We start from the raw sequence: 22,271 nt of genomic DNA, 5'->3' as shown, positions 1-22,271 counted from the left end.
GTATGAGGACTTAAAAAATTTAACATGTTTTCTGCTTCACCCATCCTATCCTAGAGTTTGAATAGCATGTGATGACAGTTTGTCTCCATATTATATATTCAGTATCACATATCTGCATTACATACATCTGAAAAATTTAGTAGCTCCATCAGTGGCAACATTGATTTGATGGGGACTTTTTCCAAAGGCCAGTTTTTACCAGATGTGTGTCATGGACCCTTTCAGAGGTATGGCAGATGTTTTTTCAAGAATTGTTTAACTCATGCAAATATTTACTTTTCAAATAGAGAATATATTCTTAGTATTATTACCACAAATTAAGTTTTTAAATATATGTGTTTATTATATATACATCTTTTATGTATTAATACCCAATTGGAATTTCTATTGAAAAGTGTGAATAAGAGGCGCCTGGGTGGCTCAGTGAGTTAAAGCCTCTGCCTTCGGCTCAAGTCATGATCCCAGGGTCCTGGGATGAGCCCCACATTGGGTTCTCTGCTCAGCAGGGAGCCTGCTTCCTTTCCTCTCTCTCTGCCTGCCTCTCTGCCTACTTGTGATCTCTGTCTGTCAAATAAATAAATAAAATTTTTTTAAAAAGTGTGAATAAACACAATTTTTAATGAGGGGCTGAAGCCTCATCGATCCTAATTATAAGATATTGTGCCTATAAAATTTATAAGCAAACTCTATCATGAATATGTTTTTTTGATTTCTAGTAGCAGTTGTTTTGAATGTAGATACATACGAATGTTCTCACAGTGATAAGTCTTTGAATTCAGCATTCCTTTGATGGAGGTTGGTACGTGATATCATGCTTATCAAATTTCAGTACTATTTAAAATCTAGTTTAAGGGGGCATCAGAGGGTGTGGGTGAGGCCAAGAGGGTAGGCAGAAAACTATTAAAGTACAGTGATTCTGTAAGTTCTTGTTAAATGCTTGTTGACTGAATGAGAGGGGAAGTGGGAGAGAGAGAGAGGAGATAGATTTTGTGTGTTTGTGTGTGTGTGTGTGTGTGTGTGTTGATAAAATGGAGAAAATAGATAATTCGGGAGATTTGCTAACTTGATCAAGTGGAATAACAGATACAGTAATTTGTGACCAAAAAGTGAGTTATTAGACTTAAAAATTCCAGAATTATTGCTTCCTGAGTAATGACAAGGTCCCAGAGAGTGGCCATGGGAATTCCAGTGACTTAAGAAGAATGGGGGATGAAAGATTAAAGGAATTCAAGATGAAGAGGTTAATGAAATCTGAGATTAAAGTATAGGTTGGATTGTACTTCATTAAGCTAGTCTATCTTTTATCTGCCCTCACACTTTTTTTGACCCATTGTCCAACTACAAATTACCAAACCTGTGACAAACTACCAAATTTGGGCTTCCTGTAAGTATATCAAGGAGAAAAAAAATCATACAGTAACAGACTGTTATTATACCACCCATCTTTCAGTATCAACATAGGTAGGCAAGCTCATGCAATAGATTTTATTTCATTTTAAATATTTCACAGTTTGTATTAAAAAAAAAAAAGGCAACAGACTACATACCGTATCATTATAGGCTATGTTTTTGATGAGCTATGAAAACTCAGCTTGGACCTTATATATCAATTTGGGAAGAATTGCAAACTGAACATAGAATCATTGCATTCTCTGAAAGTGCCCAAGTGCATGCAAAAGATTGGGAACATCCAGAATATTGGTAAGAGTTGGGGATACAGCAGAAAACCTGGATGTGCCGAAGCCCTCAATAAATATTTGGGGCTAAATATTTGGGGCTAAAAAGAAGGTAGACGGCCATGTTAAGGTGGGAAAGAGGGCAGTGAGGTAATGTGGCCCACGAGGAAATGTGGGATGGGAGTCAGTAATGTACAAATATGCAAAAACAGTTCTCTACAGCAGAGTTCCTTAAAATGTAGACAAAGGATTAGCTGTATCAGTGTCACCTGACTTATTTGAAATTCTGGCTCCTTGGCTTCATACTCCAATTTAATGAGATCACAGTGGACAGCTGAGAAGAAGCTGAATTTTAATACGTTCTCAGGTGGTTCTTACCCAAACTAGAGTTTGAGAACTGGTAGTTTAGAAGTATCAGTGGAGAGCTGAGAAAATGCTGACCTTGCCTTTTATTCGTTTGCTAAGTAGATTGTTGGAGAATAATCATCTTTGACTTGAGGTAATTGTGGAGAGGTAGAGAGGCCACTATGAAGAGGTTAGGGCATTGTGATAGTTTACAATAAGATTGGGGATGTGGAGATCTGAATAATAGCTTTGCTTCTGGCAGATACTCCTCATAGGCAGCTAACTGTTAAACAACAAGGGTTTTTTTTTTTTTTAAGATTTTATTCATTTATTGGGGGCAGGAGAAGTGAGGGGAGGAAGCAGACTCCCTGCTGAGCAGGAGCCCAATGTGGGTCTTGATCCCATACCCTCCGATCCTGACCTGAGTGGAAGGCAAACACTTAACCCACTGAGTCACGCAGGTGCCCCGACAAAGTAGATTTTTTAAATTACCAAAATTCAAAGAACACTTAACAGAAAGTTTTCAGTTTGTTTATTTAAAAATTATATAAATGTTTTGGAAGGTGTTATCCATTTTGAGGAATGTTTAATTTGAGAAAATTGATAGTAAATGAAGTATTAGTATTATATCTACTAGACACTAGGAATAAAAATTAAAGGGGAACAAGATAAGCAACCTGGTCGTAGCTTTTACAGTATGCAGGAAGAAAGAATATAGAAATTAATTTACAAATTAATTTTAATATCATCTGAAAAGTAATATGCTAGGCCAAGTATAGCATGGTCTAAGGACTGGTGGGAAGAATATGGAAAGATAACCTGAGGCATTGCTAAGCAAGCTGAATCTCAAGGATGAGCTGGCCAAATGAAGAAGGGTGAGCTATGTTCCCATCAGAGGCAACCCTAAAGAGCTGAAAAAGGTGTAAGACTATAGAATTGAAAATTTGCTACTGTTGGAGTGGAGAATGTGGGGGCAGATGTGTGAGAAATGAGGCTAGAGAAATAAGTAGGGACCAGAGCCAGCAAAACCTTAAGATCATGTTGAGGAGTTGGGGATTTTACCTAAAAGGCAAAGGGAGTGAGGGACGCTAAATGACACAAAAATGGAAGCGTCTCAGTCAGATTCACATTTTAGAAAGCTCTCTCTGTGGGGCGGCTAGGTGGCTCAGTTGGTTAAGCATTTGGATCCCAGGACCCTGAGGACATCCCAGGATCCCAGGACACTGAGCCCCACCACATCAGGCTCCCTACTCAGCGGGGAATTTGCTTCTCCCTTTCCCTTTGCTGTTCCACCTGCCTGTGCTCTCGCTTTCTGTGTCAAATAAATAAAATCTTCTTTAAAAAAGAAAGAAAGTCAAAGAAAGTTTTCTTTGCCTACAGTTTGAAGAATGAATTTCAGGAGTGACAAGACTAGAGACCTGGGAGGGAAATGGATCAGTTAGATTTCCAAAGGAAGTGGGGAAGTGAGACTTAAGCTTTTTCTCTTGTAGAGAACCTAGAACCAGTAAAGAACAACAGACCATTTTAAAAGATGCAGATAAGAGGAAAACAGCCAGAACATAATGTAAGGGAACTAAGTAAGGGACAAGATAATTCTTAGGATTTATAGAGTACATAGAGAATCCTCACAGATTATTGCTGGTTACAGGACATGCTTTGAGAATTACTCCTTTATTTAAAATTTCTCCTCTCACCCTATATAAAGAGGAGCATTAATTAGTAAATCTCTAGTTCTGCTTATCTATATCATAGTGTGCATCTATTGAGGATGGGTATTTTAAAGCAAATTGGCTAAAGGGTTTGTGCTCTTTATTTGTTGGTTTTACACTAACTAGTTCAAAAGTAGATTACTTTGCGAAATTATAAATTCTAAAGTTATGTTTTTTAGCTTCATTCCTGTTCTTACCTCTGTGAAAATCTGCAAAATGAAGGCATTTGGTTGAAAATTAGCACCCTTTCCTGTTGTATGGAATCTGTCACTACAAATATTATTTTGTATCCTCAAAAGAACTTAAAATGTACGTGAAACTTTTTTTTTACCAAATATAACGTTTTTATGAAAAGCATTATATTTATTGTTTTAGCTTAATTGTTTGAAAATTTATTTTGAAAATATTAAATGCTGCATATTAATATTAACCTAATGCTTTAATAGAAAGTTAACTTTAGATTTATTCCATTTTATTATATAATTAAGCATGATTTTGCTAAGTCCTAAACTTTGACTTAAATGTCAGTGACATAAAAATGCAAATTAGGGATTTTATGTTGTTGGGTATAGTGGGCTCATTGTTGCTGAAATCCACTCTGGAAACCATAAGGGTAAATGTAGTAGCAGATACTTTAAAAGTTCCTAAGCTAGGGGCGCCTGGGTGGCTCAGTGGGTTAGGCCGCTGCCTTCGGCTCAGGTCATGATCTCAGGATGCTGGGATCGAGTCCCGCATCGGGCTCTCTGCTCAGCGGAGAGCCTGCTTCCCTTCCTCTCTCTCTCTGCCTGCCTCTCTTGTGATTTCTCTCTGTCAAATAAATAAAATCTTTAAAAAAAAAAAAAAAAGTTCCTAAGCTAGACACAGCTTTATAACTGAGACACTTTAAGAAAGAAATTAAGGATCATATAAAAGCACATTTTAGGTTTTTGTGAGTTATGAGGCTAAATTATATTACTTAGTATGTATTTTACAAAAAAACAAAAATAGTCAACAAGCTCATAAAGTACAGAGTGTTAACCTCACAAGTCCTAAGTTCCTCTCACGTAACCCCGTATCACTTTGTGTTACATTCAACTGCTAGACTACTATCAAATTGACAAATCTGTTCAGAATCTGAATGGACCCATTTGTACCACTTGTGGTTATGTTCCTTCTGTTAGTGATGGTTTAGACATAGAAAGGCCTTAGTGCTTGTCAGATTTCACAGCTGTTTTACATAAAGGTTTTTTTTCTGGAAGAACTTTTGTTTGTTGAGTAAAAGATGCCTAGGAGATAATTGGGAGGGGTCTGAGTGAGATGTAATATCCTCGGAAAACTAGTCGTGTCTTCCAGAGGCCATGCATGAGAAGACGGAAGGCATCCCTGTAACTTCTTGAAAACTTAGATAATCAGAGATATCTATCATGTTTACTGTGTAACTTCTTACCAACCACTCCTGCTGTATCTCTTTTCTGGGAATTTACACCATGCTTTGTGACAGGACAGATGATTCAAATGAGTAATGTTCTTTCCAGAGAAGTTCCAAGAACACAGCAAACATAACTGCCCTGAACCTGTATGCCATTTTTATTTTGTTTTCATGTGCTTTTTTTTTTTTTTTAAGAATTTATTTATTTATTTGACAGAGCACAAGTAGGGAGAGCAGTAGGCAGAGGGAGTGGGAGAAACAGCCTTCCTGCTGAGATAGGAGCCTGATGTGGGACTCAATCCTAGGACCCGAAGGCAGATGCTTAACCAACTGATCCACTGAGCCACCCCCACCCCCGCTGTGTGCTTTTTTATTCTCACATTTTGAAGAGTGTCTTTAATACTTATTTTCTTAGAGCCAAAAAGTTATCAAGACTTTGAGCAAGGCAGCATTCAAGGAAACCATTCCAAAAATAGGTTGACCTTAATGACCAAACTTGAAAAGTATGAAAAATGTCTTGGTAGTTTGACAGTATTTATTTTGTAAGTGGTATATTTGTCTTTCAGAGAGAAAAGATTGTCTGGTTTTAATGTAAATATGAATAAAAGGATCATTAATATTTAAGACTAGAAACTACTGATTTAGTATATTAAAAAATAAACTGGAAAGGCAAAGATCATTTATTCCATGAAATGAACAGACTCAGAGATTTGGTTTAAAAATAGGAATTAAGGGGCGCCTGGGTGGCTCAGTGGGTTAAAGCCTCCGCCTTCGGCTCAGGTCATGATCCCAGGGTGCTGGGATCGAGCCCCACATTGGGCTCTCTGCTCAGCAGGGAGCCTGCTTCCCCCTCTTTCTCTGCCTGCCTCTCTGCCTATTTGTGATCTCTGTCTGTCAAATAAATAAATAAAATCTTAAAAAAACATAGGAAATAAATCTGAGTGTAATGATTTTTCTTTTCAATTCTAAATTCAGATGAAAAGGATTTTGTCCTGTGACAAGAAGTTTTAAGTGACATTAGGAAATAAGTAAAAAGGAATGAAACAATTTTTTTGTACTCTTATGAAATTACAAGTTGAGAGTGTATTTGCTTTAGTGTTTAAACTTCAGCAGATTCTGAAATAATGATTTTTAAAAGGCACTTTTTTATATCTTTTAGAAAACATAGGAGCTAAAATAAATTCTAAGTCTCAAATAAACTGCTTCTAGTTATTTACATTTACTATACATTACAGTTAATATTGTTTCTTAAAGCCTAGCCTAACTATATTACTAGTTAGTAACTAAATGACACATTTTTGTGTACCAGTTTTTTCATGTGTACAACAGTAGTGATAGTACCACTTAGCATTATTATCAAGATGAAACAGAGACTGTATAAGCAGTTCTTTTTTTATATAGATTTTCATTTACCACATTTTAATTAAATGATGCCAGTCTCCCAACAACACAGCTCAGATTTAAGTCTCCCTGGTATATTAACTATAATTAGATAAAGGACACTCTTCACTGCTAGCACTAGAGTCCATAAATCATTATGTGAATAACAGAGGTGAATCATGATTATCGACTAATCATGTCACTTCTTTCAAAGTCTTGGTGATTGGTCTCTGTGTATCTGTTACTCGGTTCATACAAACAGCAAACCATGTGGTAGAATTACTTTCTTGTCTCATCATAAATCCATGTGACATTTTCCAGATGTGGATGATCAGAAGGGAATGGGTGAATAAAGATGGAAGTATATCAAAGAAATGAAAAATAATAACACTGAAAAAAGTGAAAATCAGTCAAACCTAGATGGAGTTTTGGAAGAAATAGCCAACTGTAGGGATGATTGACACTGCCATTGCTGGAGAGATTCGAGATTTGATCCAGAAGAACTTCGTGAAGGCTCACTGATTAACATAAAAAAGGAAGGAGCTTTAACATTGTGACGAATTTTTGAAGGTTGTGGAATAATCAATATTTTCCATAAATCATTTTGCACAGTTTCAGCTTGCTTGATCATTTTTATAGTCCTACACTGTAATGCAAAGTGAGGACTGCCTGTACATTAAAGTACTTAGAACAATTCCTAGCACATTGTAAGTGTTCAGGAAATGTTTTTCACTGAAATTATTAGCAATAACATTAATTGGTTGTAATGATGATTGTAGTAAGAGAGAGGGATGCCTCACATTAACTGTGGAGTGCTTTATCTATATTAATTATCTCACCTGATTTTCACAAATTTCAAAGAACTCTGAGGTAATTTTTAGCCTCTTTTTACAGCTGAGCAAACAGGGACTAAGAAACTTTTTAAGTACTTGTCTAGGATTCACATAGCCACTAACTAGGAAAGCTGGTATTCCAATAAAGTCGCTCTGAATTACCTTTCCAGATTTTTCATGTTTCTAGCAATAATTGGTTCTTGATGAGACTATGACAGTCTTTAAAAAGTGATTTAAGAGTTTTTGCTATTGATAAACATCTTTAAAATATGCCATAATAAATTCAAAAGATAATTCCATAGGGAATTCTAATTAGGATGAAGAAAGCAAGAATAAAGGTTTGCAGCTGACTTGTATTTATTATTGTGTTTTTTTGCTGTTATTTTATGGGTTTTTTTGTTTGTCCCCATAATGATTAGCAATAAGACTTTTAAAATTAAGAAAAAATTTGTTATAACTTTGCTTGGATAATATATTAGAATAGGTACCCTTTTTAAGGCCAATTCAAAGAGATGTCCTTGGTAAAGTTAATGTTAATTGGTTTTCTATTTGGAGGTAGACCTGTCACCTTCATTGGTTTATATAGCAGTTTCTTTTGGTTTTGCTAATGAAAAACTCTGGATGCTGAGTATGCATAATTTTTAACCACTATTTCTTAATGTTTTTATTAAATATTAGATATAAAAGAGTATTGACACAAAATGTATAAGATACAGAGAATAACAATAGAAATGAAAGGCATCAAGATTGGGAAGGAAGAGATCAAACTATTTGTTTACAAACAATGTGGTCTTGTATATAGACACTCCTAAGGAATACACGCACATATACTCACACACAAATTATTAGAACCAGTAAGTTCAGCAAAGTTGTGAGATACAAGAGCATTATTGAAAAACCCAATTTATTCTTAAGGAATAAATAATGCAAAAGAAAAATTAAGAAGAAAATTTCAGTACTCAGAAATATGTGCAAGACTTGTATACTGAAAGCTATAGAACACTGTTGAAAAAAGCTAAAGATCTCAGTTAAGTGGAAAGACATCTCATGTTTATGGATCAGAAGACTTAACTCATTAAAGTGCCAGTGCTCACCAAATTGGTCATATTCAACATAATTTCTATCAAATCCTGTTTTTTTGTAGAAATCGACAAACTGGTCATATGTAAAACCAAGAGATCCAGAAAAAGTCTTGAAAAAGATAAACAGTCTTAGGGCCCACTGATTTTAGAACTTACTACAAAGCTACATTAATCAAACAGTATGGTACTCACATAAGGAAGATACAGGCCAGTGGAGCAGAATTGAGAGCTCAGAAATAGACCCTTACATTTGTGTTCAGTTGAATTTCACGAAGGGTGGCAAAAGTTTTCAATGAGGAAAGGATAGTCTTTAAGAAATGGTGTTGGGACAACTGGATATCCGTATGCAAATAATGAAGTTGAATACAGACCTCACACCATACTCAAAAATTAATTGAATGAGCGCCTCGCTGGCTTGGTCAGTGGATCATGCAACTCTGAATCTTAGAATTGTGAGTTTGAACCCCACGTTGGGTGAAGAGATAACTTAAAAATAAACTCTTAAAAAAATTAAAATGAATCAAAGATTTAAATATAAGAACTACAGCTATAAAATTCTTAGAATAAAAACAGATATAAATCTTCATGACTTTGGATTAAGCACTTCAGTTTCTTAGATACAACACCAAAAACATAAGCAACAAAAGAAAAAAATAGATAAATTGGACTTAATCAAAATTTAAAACTTTTGTGCTTCAAACAACACCATGAAGAAAATTAAAAGGCAACTAACAGAATGGGAAAAAAATATTTGCAGATCATACATTTGATAAGGGAATTGTGTCTTAAAGCTCACATGGCTCACTCCTGAACTGCTTCCAGGAATCTGCTCACCCAAAGTAGCATTTGTTGCCCTTCATTCTGTATCTCTCTTACCCTGTCTTAAAAAAAAATAAACTTAACTTACTACTTGTTACTTACAGCACTTTTTATTGACATACATTTATTTGTTTATCAGGCTCCTTATCTTCCTTCTCCCATGTGAGTCTAATTTGGGCAGAGACTGTTCTACACTGCTCTATCTCTAGCTAGAGCAGGGGCTGTTATTGGTGTTCATTAAATGTTGGGACATTGAATAAATTTTTTAAAAAAATAAATAAATCCTTTATGTTCCAGAGCTCAAGCAGTACTTTCTCTTTTCCTATTTGGCCCTCATAGATTAGTCCCTCTTCTGAATTCTTCTGATACCTCTTGTGTTTACTTTGGCAACAAGTTTAACTTTTATATTAATATTTGTGTATTTTGTCTCTCTGATGAGGCAAGGACTGTACCTTAAGCTTTTTCTTTGCCTAGAAGGTCTAGCATACAGCTAGAGTCAGCAAATACTAATTAAATTAAAAAATAAACCTATTGCTGTAGCAGCTTCTTAATCTATATGGTTTTGAATCACAAGTCCTTTCAACAAATTCATTGATTCATTCGACAAATATTTAGTGAATGTCTGTATCTCAGGCACTATTTCAGGTGCTAAACATATAGCAGTAAACAAAATAAGCAACATCCCCGCTTTCATGAAGCTTACAGTATACAGAGAGAAGAGATAAAAATAAATACAAATATTGAGTGACGCCTACTACGGGAAGTATAAAACTTCCCATAGGGAGCAGAATAGAGAGTTCCAGTGTAAGGTTGTGAGAGTTGCTATTTTATTTTATTTTATTTACTATTCTTTTTTTTAAGATTGATTTCTTTGGGGGGGGGGAGCAGATGGAGAGAATTTCAAGCAGACTCTGCTGAGCGTGGAACCCAACACAGGGCTCAAGCCCATGACCCTGTGACCATGATCTGAGCTGAAATCAAGAGTTGGCCGCTTAACTGACTGAGCCACCCAGGTTCTCTGAGAGCTGTTTTATATGTTGTTGGGGGAAAGCTTTTCTCACTAGAGAAGCAAGTCCTGTAGATGTCTGGTAAGAAAGCATTCAGGGTGAGGGGGTGTGGAAGAGGAAGTACAAGGCTCTGAAACAAAGATAGGTTTATTGTTTTTTGACATAACTGTGCGGCAGCTAAGGCTGAGGCTGGTAGGAGATGAAGTCAAATCATGTAATGCGTAGAGAGCATTTAACAATCTGGGTTTTTTTCAAATGAGATGGGAGGCTATTGGAGAGTTTTTGCATGTGGGGTAATTTTGGTTGATGTGTGGATTTAGTGGTGTGTGTCTTGGATAGAAGCAGGGAGACCAATTAAAAGGCCGTTGAAGTAATCCAGTTAAAATATGATGCTTGCTTAGATGAGAGTGGTAGCAGTGGAAGTGGGAAGAATTGGTTCGATCCTGGATATATTTTGAGAGTAGATCTGATAGTGTTTGCTAATGGTTTAGATGTGGATATAAGAGAGAATCAAAGATTTGGGCTAAGATTTTGGTAGTAGAGATGCTGTTAACTGAAAGGAGTGAAAATGTAGGTGATACTATTTTGTCTGTTGGGGGTTGGGGATTTACTGTGGAATCAGTCAGTTTGGACACATTAAGTTTGAGATGCATATTTAATTTCCAAGTCGAAATAGCAAGTATGTAATTGGATATATTGGAGTTAAAGAGAGGCCCAGGTAAGACACCTAAATTTGGAAGTTGTCAAGGTATAGATGGTTTTTAAAGCCAGAAGAATCAATTAGATCACCCAAGAAGTGGCTATAGGAGAAAAAGTCCTCTGACTGAACTCTGGGGCACTCCAGAATTTGGAGGTTGGGGAGATGAGGAGGAATCAGCAAAAGAGACAGTGGAACATAACAGATACTGTAAAAGGAAAGTCAGGAATGTCTGAAGTTAGCTGGGGGGTTGAAAGTACAACAGGGAGAGAACAGTTAATTACCTATGTCAAATACTGTTTGATAAGTGATAAATTTGGTAAGTCAAACGCTGTTTGATAAGATGAGAATTGACTTCATTAGTTACTAATTCAGGGCCTATCATACCAATCAAAGAATTGCCTAGGCAAAATGAGTTTCTCAAGAAAAACCCTTCCCAGCACTTGCCAGTTATGTATCTGCTAAATTTAGACTTCGCTAGGGAGCCTGGGTGGTTCAGTCAAGTGTCCAACTCTTGTTTTCAGCTCAGGTCATGATCTCACCCTGGTGAGATGGAGCCCTCTGTCCAGCTCCACACAGAGTCTGCTTAAGATTCTCTCTCTTTCTCCCTCTCCTCCCTTTCTCTTTTTCTCTCTCAAATAAATAAATAATAAAATCTTTTTTAAAAATTTAGACTGTCAGTTAGAAAATTTAAAATGTTAGTCCTGAGTTTTCATATTATAACTGTACATTATGCACAGTTCTTTATATTCTTTAATATTACCATATTAAAGGATTTCAAAGACATATTTTTGTTTTAGTGCATCATTTATCACTATTGTGGGAAACCAGTGGCATCCATTCATAGACTCTGATTACGAAAATTGGGTAATTCCTCATATCCAAGCCAGAGGAAAAAAGGACTTTTGGAAATCTGTGTTTCTTAGCATTCTATTTTTTTAACTATTAAAACAGAATGTGGATATTTATTTATTTTATTATTTATTTTTTATATTTATTACAGCTAAGTTCCAGTTAGAAACTAATTTGCAGTTGGGTCGACTAATATCAGTGTTTAACATAAATTTAAATAGCAGAAAATTTCCTTTACCTCGCCCTGATTGAAATCCAAGAAGCCTTGCTTACCTAACTAACCTTGAAATCAAAGGAAAATTAATACTGCAAGTGAATGATTCATTTATACTGACCATTAGCCAGGCTCATCATGATTGTATTAGACATCAGTTTTTACATAATAGACAGACGTTTTAGTCATCTTAATTCTGTTCTTTAAAATTATTTTTCTGATGTATTGGTAGCTTGGGAATTTGAAAATTGAATTTTGGTATCTGCCTGCTGCTTAGTTTTAGAATAATGGAAGTATTTTGTATTTGACAGCAGATCTTGCTGAGTTTGCTGCTGGTTATACATCATTATAGAATGCCACAACAGCGTTCTCTACATAGTAGGGAAAAAATAGTTTAAGGTGTGAGTTAAAGGACACCCTTATGCTGACTGCCCTGTGGTGTGAGATTTTTTATGAAGATTTTCTCTTTTATTCAAATGTTGCCAAGGATTTGAAGCGTTCATTACCAGCTGGACTTGGTCTCTCAGAAACCCAAATTACATCTCATGGCTTTGACAGTACCAAAGAGGGGGTTATTGAAGCAGGAGCATTTCAAGGTAAGAGCCCATACATTCTTAAATTTGGCTGGGGTGGAGGATGGGAGAAGTACATCAAAAGCTACCTTTATTAATAAAGCATAATAAAGTCCTTTGATTCTGTGATAAAACACTGATTTTATAAGCATAATTTTTTCTCTTCAATTTAAATCATTTAAGAATTGTTTTAGGAGTCTTCTTTATATAAATAGATCAATGTGCATTATTTCACTGATGATTAAAGAATTGGTTTTAAAATACTAAAGTAAAAACTGAAAAATTATATAAAAATGCAGATTTAAATTATTTTAGCTTTTAACTACAAAATTTATAACTATTAAGTCAGTTTTATTTTATATACATATTTCCTATTTCAAAGCAATTAGAAAAATAACTTTTATTTTTCCTATTAGACGTTCCATGTAAGAGGCCTCCCAAAACCACCCTCAGATTCAGTAATTTGTTGAGAGTACTCACAGGACTCAATATATAGTCATATTTATGACGATGATTATTACAGGGAAAGTATAGCAAACACAATTAGCAAGGGCCAAGGATGCCTGAGGCCGTCTGGCAAAACTAGGCATAACTTGCAAGGGTCTTCTCCCATAGGACATTAGAAAGCAGTCATTGATTATGCTTAATTCCCCCAACAACTGTGACAATATGCCATGAACTATTGTGAACCAGGGAAGCTTGTTAGAGCCTCAGTGCCCAGGGTCTTTATTGCAGATTGCTTGTGTAGGCAACCTCTGCCTAGCATGTACCAACATTCCAGACTCCCCAAAGGAAAACAGCATTTAGGATAAACCACATTGTTTGTATAAACAGTTTAGGAGGATTGAACCAGTCTTACCACTCTAGGAATGGAGGGACTCTTCCCAAAATTTAAGTTTCCAGATGCCAACCAAGGGTCAGTTGTGTAAGATGGTTTCTTTAAAGATAAACAGACCTGCTAAGTTAACTCTTTTCTGCACACATTTCATATATAGTTCTATCTTTAATGTAAGGAAAAGTTGTGTCCTTTTTAATACTCTTGCATATAATAACCTTTTTCAAGTGTTTTTTCATTTTCATGTGAGTGGAAGTAAAACCATGTAAACATTTGGATATAAAAAATGAATTGTTTTCTTTCTTTAGCTATAGTTAAAATAGTAGTTATATTTGATGTTTGATATTAATTTTAACACTTCATTATAATTTCATAAAATGAAAAAAAAACCTGTGGCTTTGCAATCCTTAGCCCTCTTGTAGATAATAGTAGTCTTTATTTTTATTATACTAATAGTCAATACTTGATTCAGAACAACTTATATTTTGAAATATATTTTTTCCTAAATTGGCCCTACAAATAAGCATTTAGGATAATCCAGAATAACAACCTCTGCTTTAGGCTGTAAAATGAGTGGGCTATCTAGTGACATCATTTTTTCCCCCCTTTTCATTCTTAGGTTCAGAAAAATAAAACCACAGAAAGGTAGCTTATGTGTCAATATCTCATTAATCATTATGTAGCATTCTGGCTAGCATATCTTCTCTTGGGGATAACTTTGATTTTGAAAGTGCCTTAAATTATGAGTGCTTAAAGGATAAAAGGCGTGCATAATATGACACCATTTTTGGATCAGTCACCAATTTCCAAATTTAAATGTCAATGGAGAATGTAAAAAATGCTTTTACTATTAAGATGTTTTAAGTATTCTCAATGATTATTTAACTGACATTTGGTTTAATCTTTTTCCTCGTAAGTAGAGTAGTAGTATACAATGATTGAAATCAATTGACCATTAGTATAAGCATGGAAATGCTGATCAGTTTCACTTGCTTATTGATATAGCCTAGTCCTTCAAAGTGGAATAAAAAATATGTTTCATGAGTAATTTATGTCTCTTTGAATTGGCTTTATATAATTTTTTTAACATAAGCTACATTGTTGATCAGTATATTAAAAAAACCATTCTGCCTTACGCAGATTAATTATTTATTAGAAAGGTGTAGTTTTTGGTTGTTTTTTTTTTTTTTCAGAAGGTTGTACTTGTTTTAAGTGTCTTTGTTTTAAAGCATTTACAGATAAATTAGAATGAACATGAGAAAAAGCATATGATTAAAATTTATGAAGTTGGTCTCATGAAAAAAGTTAAAGGAGTTGGGGCTGTTTTAGCTCTCTGGAAAAATAACTGAATAATACCTTAATAATGATTTTATTACTTAAACAGTTGCTTCAAAAAATATTACTTTTTACTTTTCCATCTCTAGAACATATTTAGGAGAACTTATACTTAAGTTTGGCCTACCAACAACAAATATCAAAATCTACTAATTCCATATACTAGAATCTACTACTTCCATATAGTGGAAATCATGAATAAATCAAAGCTCATTAGAGTGAAGTATACTTGATATCTGAGTTTTGTTTTAGTGGGATATTGATCATTACCTACGTATATTCATATTCCTAAATTCTTAAATTATTCCTAAATTACTAAAGTGAAATGGAACTAATTCCTCAAATTTAGTCAATAAGCAAGATTTTAGATTTTTGTTTTTGTTTTTGTTTTTGTTTTTTAGTAATAACAAACAGGTAAATGTTGAGACCCTACCTGCTTTCCCCAAATAATGACATCCCACTCTCCTGGCTGGAAGATTTTAGATTGTTAAGAATTATTTTTTATTGAATGATTTAGTGAATGATTTTAGTAACTAATTTAGCCTACATTAGTGGTTTAAAGGGTTTAAGATACAGAGAAATGGTAATTACCATGAAAGGAAAAGGAAAAAACTGAAGTACCGAGTTACCAGGACACCATGTGTTTTGCTGTTTTAGTTTGGAAAATTCTGTATCATTTGTTACATATATTGTACACATCTCCTTCTGTGTCATGGGATTATTCCTTATGCGGGATTAATAAACAATAATTAGTAGAATAACAGAACTTTGTTCCTGGGATCATCAAAAAGTGGAATTATAGTATTTTTTTTAAATATTTGCCTATATAACAGAAACCCTTTTGCCATGGATAGTAGTGATAATCTTTGTTTTAAGTGGTGATTAGATTGGATAACCTATTAAAATGCTTTCTAACGCAATAAGTAACTTATGGTTGGTATTTTCTGTGTTGAATTTAATAATGGAGATTTTAGGGTGTGAATTCAGAGCATCTGAGTCTCTGAATAAGCTGTTTTAACCCCTCTGGGTTTTATTTCTCCTATAGTTTAAGTCAGACTTAGTTGATTTCGGTCATCTCTTCTAGTTTTAAATTCAACAGATTTAAAGAGATAAATATCTCTCACTTTGAAAGGTAGTGCCAGTCTATTTAGGTCTTTTGTATGTTTGGATTTTAATGTTAGGTCTAGTTCAAATTAAGGTTTTCATATTACTAAAACTGATGATTATTTCTCCATCAGAACTGAGTATATCTGAGCTATAACCAGTTATTATGAATTCTAAGTAAAGATATTTGATCTTGATTTCTATCCTATTAGAACATTTAAATTATAAATTTGATTCATTATATGATTTCTAGGGAACTGGGAGAGAGTGTAGTTGAAATAAAAGTATCTTACAGACTTGAAAATATTCTCAGCTAAATGTGGAAGGATATTGAGTTTTTCAACTTTTTTTTTTTTAAATATTTTATTTATTTGACAGAGAGAGATCACAAGTAGATAGAGAGCCGAAGGCAGCGGCTTAACCCACTGAGCCACCCAGGCGCCCCAAGTTTTTCAACTTTTAATTATCATTCCGTTAAAGGTGTACAGACTTCAGAATTTAAAATAAAGAAAGCAATTGAAGTTATATGGCTTTCTTTGGTTTAATGCCAGACATTAGAACAATGTTGGATAGTCAGTTTTCTCACTTTGTAGATAACTAAGCCTCAGGGATGTTAGTTAATTTGCTAGGATATTCCTGACACTATGTGGCACATAGAGCCAGAATTTCAAATGCAGAGTTAAGAATTTAAGATTCAATTGCTTTTCATTCAAAAATTGTTTTTTCCTATGATTCTCAAACTTAGTTGAGTTTTAGAATAATCTTGAGTGGCCTTTTAAAAACCACAAATGCCTAATGTACTGCATGGTGTCTATAGTTAATAAATACTGTATTGTATACTTGAAATTTGCTAATAGAATAGATCTCAAATATCCACGGAAAAATAACCAAAAGAAGTGATGGATATATTAGTTTGTATACATACATGAAAACATCCCACTGTACACCTGAAATGTATACAGATTTTTTTGTTTAATAAATAAAAACAGTTGAATAAAAAAGGTAAAACTGTAAAAAATATAAACAAAAACCTACAGATACCCCTGGATGATCAGTAGATCTTATGCAGTGTCCCAACTATGTTTTAAAACCTTCATTCATACGATTAAGTAGAATATGCTGTTGCACTCTACATCATCACTTCTCAGACTTCAGAATACATACAAATCACCAAAGCATCTTGTGAAAATGCAGATTCTAATTCAATAGGTCTAGAACCGGACCTGAGTTTTTGCATTTTTAATGAGCTCCCGGGAAATTCCTGTTATAGGTCCCCTGCAGTGATCTACACTTTGTGCTGTTGCCTTTATGATGAAAAGTTTTGGACTACAATTCCTGTGAACATTGTGACTAGTTCACAGTTTGTGAATTCTAAGCTTGATGCATTATTACATACCTTTGTTTATCTACTTAAAGAGCTTTCCTTTGAATGTAGGAGTAGCAGGTTATAAAATATTTACTTAAACTTTAAATCGTTCAGCTATGGAACTTTAATCACATTCTGTTCATCCATTTGGAAATAGCAGAGTCCAGGTAAAGTCGTGTTTAGACGTGACCTTACCAAGTTTCTTCTTATAGTTACACGTGTTTTGTTCTCCACCTGGTCGCATCCATTTATTTTTAGTCCCTTCCTGCAAGAAAGCAAATATATTAATTCCAGTTTTTAACCCAATTTTTAAAATATTTTAAGGGCATTGTCAGTAAACCGAGATTCGAAATGTGTGGTATGTAGAGAAAAAAGAGGATTTTCACAGTTAAATGTCTACCCTTTCCAGGTTCCCCGGCACCACCATTGCCATCTGTTATGTCTCCTAGCAGGGTTGCAGCTAGTCGACTGGCTCAACAAGGAAGTGATTTAATTGTTCCTGCAGGTATTCACTGCACTGATTGGATAAAACCCTCTCGCTACTTCTGAAACTAAACTAATTCACTCAGTTTCGTAATCTCTTGCCTTATATTCATAGGTGTGTGTAATTCTGCCTTTTCTTGGTGACTGCTTCTTTCTTTTTTTTAACAATAACGGAAATAATCTTTCTAGGCATACCTATTTATCTGGCTTTTCAGTGTTATTTACTATGTATCTTAAACGTGAAGTTTAATTCACTTTGAGATTAAAAAACGTAAAATTGGATTCATTTTACATCACGCTTTCTCAACTCTGGAAAAATGTAGAGTCACTTACTTGATCCTCTCAGCTTTGCAGCTCTGCTCTCTTGTTTTCAGTTAAAAAGGAGCCTTCAACAGTTGGCTTGTTCATTATTTGGAATGGGTCAAGTGGAAAATGTTGTACCTTCCCATTTTCAACTACAGTTTACAGATTGCTTGCAGATTGCAACAAAATGATATGTAATTTACCAGTTATGCCCAGTGAAAAGTACTTGGGGAAAATGTATTTCTTTGCATTGAATTTGCTCTATACTTTAATATTGCTGAACTATAAAAACAGGAAAAAATTAAACAACACATTTCTTCTTAACATATGAAATGTTAACATTCTGTATTTTGTTTCTATGACAATTTTATAAATCTTAAATGTATTTGATTTTAATAAACCATTCTTGATCTTAGGCTGTGGTAAAGTTGTGGCAAAGGCTGGTATGACTGTAGGAGTAAGTGAGAAGAGAAATTTTTGCTCTGACTTTAAAAACCATTTTTTAGGACTTTTTTTCTTCTCCTTATTTCATGTTGTTTTCAAATTATCATGAAGTTTTTGCTCTAAGTCATTAGTATCATAAGCATTTAACTATTTTCTTCTATGAAAAATATTTTACTATAGAAACAATATAGGTATAAAGTTGCTTTTATGTCATAATTTCTTAATTGTTGAAGCAATACATTGTCAGGGCTTTATACGCCTTTATTAATTATGGCTTTTTGCAGGAGGGTGGGTGGTCTTGGAAAAAAAAAAATAGGAGGTACAATGTAGGTCTTGTTTTAGCCTAGCCTTTCATATTGGCGGTAAGGTATTTTTAATGACTATTTGAAATTTGAATTATATTTTTAAATCCTCCAAAATTATAGTAACCTCTTGTTGATCTGTTCTACATCATATGATGAAAGGAGATCACTGTGAAGAGTACATAACCTTTCCAGATTTTTACTGACACAGTTTTTTTTAGGGTCATTAGGTTGTAAGATTAATTGTGGAAATTTTGTTTTCTAGAAGTGAAGAGCTTATTTAGAAGAGAAGGCTGGTTGCAGCATTTTTTTTTTAAAGATGATAGACAAACCACAAAGCATTTGTGTTTAATTGGCAGAAATATTTTTTAAGTGTTTGGAAATTGTCCCCAATTATTCCAGAAAGTTCTAGTCCTTCACTTTGTGGAAACCTTTTTAAGTGCATAAGTAGTTTAATTTGAATAGCATCAATGTTTTGTTTTTTTTTTCCCCTACTTGTCTTTATCTAGTTTGTGTTTTGTCTTCTGTTATGACATGCAGGTGGCCAGAGAACACAAACCAAAAGTGGACCAGTTATTTTAGCAGATGAAATTAAAAATCCTGCAATGGAAAAGTTAGAGCTTGTTAGAAAATGGAGTCTAAACACCTATAAGGTTTGTATTTTTTTAATGTTTCTGCCCTGACTAGCTCTAAGAATTTTCATTATTATGGAAATTGTATGTTATGCAAATTATTTGCAATTATATGAAAATATAGGAGAGAATGATGCCATCTAACTATAAAAATACGATTAGAAAGTGAAGTATTTTGTTTTATTGATCTTTGAATAAATGTAGTTTCAAAAGTCAGTAGCAAAAGAGTAAAAAAGCTACAGAAATGCTTATTAATTCATAGAACGTAATTGAAGAAGAAATACATTACCTTGGAATATGTTTACCTGTAGAACTGCTATAGACTTATCTATCCCTGCCTCCTCTTCTTGATACCTTATAGCAACTGAATGTCAGAGTTACAGTCATTTTTCAGAGTTGGAATTCTCTGATCTTATTGTAATAATTAAGCATTAACTGTACAGACAGCACCACATTGCAGAGAGTTAAACTTCAACAATTATTGATGTTGTTAGTTGCATTGCTTCAGAGTAATGAATGCTTACTTACAAGTGGCTTCAGCCACTTGCAGTGCTTCAGTGGCTATTCTTTTGTATGGCCTCTGTAAAACAAATAAATTATTTAAGCCATAGTATTTTTGATGTATTACAAATAGCTCAAGCCGCATAGCCACTTAGGACCTTTGAATCCTAACAGGGACAAAACAGAATTGAAATAATAGTTGGGGCGCCTCTGTGGCTCAGTCATTTAAGTGTCCATCTCTTGATTTCAGCTCAGGTCATGATCTTGGGGTGGTGAGATAGAGTCTCACGTCAAGGCTCTGAGCTCTAGGTACAGTCTGCTTGAGATTCTCTCTCTCCTTCTCCCCCTGCCCCTCCCCCAGTCACAAGCATGCTCTCTCTCTCTCAGATAAATAAATAATCTTTAAAAAAAAAAAAGTTTAAAGAACAGTGAAGTGGGTGAAAACCCTAGCTACTCAAGTTAGAGCATTGGCCATAACAGTCTACATTTGTGAATTGTTTGTGGATGTAGTGGTTTATAACGCAGCAATAGTCTATATTTTTATACAGAGCACATGTCTGTGTCTTCTCAAGAGTGATACAGAAGTAAATTTATTCTTTCCGTTAATACTTTCAGAATATCTGAAATCATCTACAAAAGTACAGGTTTTCTTAACATGATAAAAGTGCCCTGAAACATGCTCATGAATCTTCCCCAAAATTATTTTCCTCATGCCACTGTAGCCCTGAGAAATGCTAATGGTAGTCGTCAAAAAATTGTGCCAGTGTAGACTGTTCTCATTCAGAACATTGTATTTGATTATTGCTCCTTTTGTTATCAAGGATCTGGATTCTTTCATTCCATGTATTGTCTCTCCCTTTGTATTCCCTCATATCACAACAGTTCACCCATATATCCAGCTTTCTACTTCATCTTCTCATTGATGCAGATATCTATTATCATTAAGTGGACTCTGGCTCCTTAATATTTTACTCTACCCCTTTTTCTCCATTCCTCTTTCACAGCCATTGTCCGTGTCTTTGTTACTCTCACATTACTGAAATAGCTTCCTGACAAAATCCCTTAGACTGCGTATTCTGCACTGCCTAACATGGTTCGCTCTTGCTTGAAACTGTTCAGTTGACCTCTGTTGTCTTAGAATGGCATGGATCTGACCCATCTACCTTCCCAACATTTTCCCCTGTTACTCCTCTTTCCCACCAGTGTTCCATACCAAATTATCCGGAGATATCCTAAACAAACTATTCTTTCTCATACATCTGTAACTTTGTTCATGAGACTATATTTGCCTACTACTTGGAATTCCTTTTTGCTCCCTTTCATTTCACATATTTGTCTTTCATACCAAACTGAGCTTCATACATTTATTTATTAAATGTATTTATTCAACCATTCCTTTGTTCATTTACTCATGACATTTGCTTCTAACTAGTAACATTCTGTGATCACACATTGAAACCTAAAGAATGCAGGCCTTAGCAGTGCCTGGTTGTCTCAGTTATAGAGCATGCGGCTCTTAATCTTGGAATTGTGAGTTCGAGCCCCACGTTGGCTGTAGATATTATTTTTTTAAAAAATTATTTAGTGGGTTGCCTGGGTGGCTCAGTCATTAAGTGTCTGCCTTCCGCTCAGGTAGTGGTCTAGGGTCCTGGGATTGAGCCCTGCATTTGGCTCCCTGCTCTGCAGGAGGACTGCTTCTCTCCCTCCCACTCCCCCTGTCTGATCTCCTCTCTCGATGTCTCTTTATTTCTGTCAAATAAATAAATAAAAATCTTAAAAATAGATAAATAAAAATAAATAATTAATTAGGGACTCCTGGGTGGCTCAGTCAGTTAAATGTCTGCTTCAGCTCAGGTCAGGGTTGTAGGATTGAGCCCCATGTCAGGCTCCCTGCTCAGTGGAGAGTCTGCTTCTCCCTTTTCTCTACCCCTTCCCCCTCTCATTTTTTCTTTCTCTCTCTCAAATAAATAAATAAAATCTTTTAAAAAATAATTAATGAATAAAAATAACTACCACCTTAAAAAAATACAGCCTTATTTCTGAACCAAGTCTTACTATTACAAATGACAGAATTTAAGATTTTGTTCATTTGAGCCTTCCTCTTGTGTCCCTTAGTTCATGTTTCCCTTGTTCCCTCTTTTTTTTCCTATATACTTATTATCTGTTCCCTGTTTCTTGGCTGCTTCTACAGTAATCTGAGTTGGCTCATTTTTTTCTTAAGATTTTATTTATTTATTTGGCATACAGAGATCACAAGTAGGCAGAGAGGCAGGCAGAGAAAGAGGAGGAAGCAGGCTCCCTGCTGAACATTCCAAATTATGAACTATATAGGACATTCATTGTCATTTGGATAATCTTCCAAGTGTAGATTT

At 34.7% G+C, this 22,271-nt stretch overlaps 1 protein-coding gene across 10 annotated transcripts in view; it reads left to right on the top strand.

Moving 5' to 3' along the window:
* ARFIP1 (ADP ribosylation factor interacting protein 1) overlaps positions 1 to 22,271 on the top strand; it is a 106,665-nt gene that overhangs the window by 37,143 nt on the left and 47,251 nt on the right. For 8 of the 10 annotated variants that reach the window (XM_045994429.1, XM_045994384.1, XM_045994404.1 and 5 more), the window contains 3 exons: positions 12,510 to 12,618; positions 17,644 to 17,739; positions 19,307 to 19,419. In XM_045994429.1, the coding sequence (XP_045850385.1) occupies positions 12,510 to 12,618; positions 17,644 to 17,739; positions 19,307 to 19,419 (318 nt within the window). Of the gene's footprint in view, positions 1 to 12,509; positions 12,619 to 17,643; positions 17,833 to 19,306; positions 19,420 to 22,271 lie in introns of those variants that run through there. The other 2 variants (XM_045994421.1, XM_045994438.1) reach the window with 2 other exon arrangements.

Source organism: Meles meles, chromosome 2 (genome assembly GCF_922984935.1).
Source record: "Meles meles chromosome 2, mMelMel3.1 paternal haplotype, whole genome shotgun sequence".
Classification (NCBI taxonomy): Eukaryota; Metazoa; Chordata; class Mammalia; order Carnivora; family Mustelidae; genus Meles; species Meles meles.
This window is presented reverse-complemented; position numbering and strand designations above follow the sequence as displayed.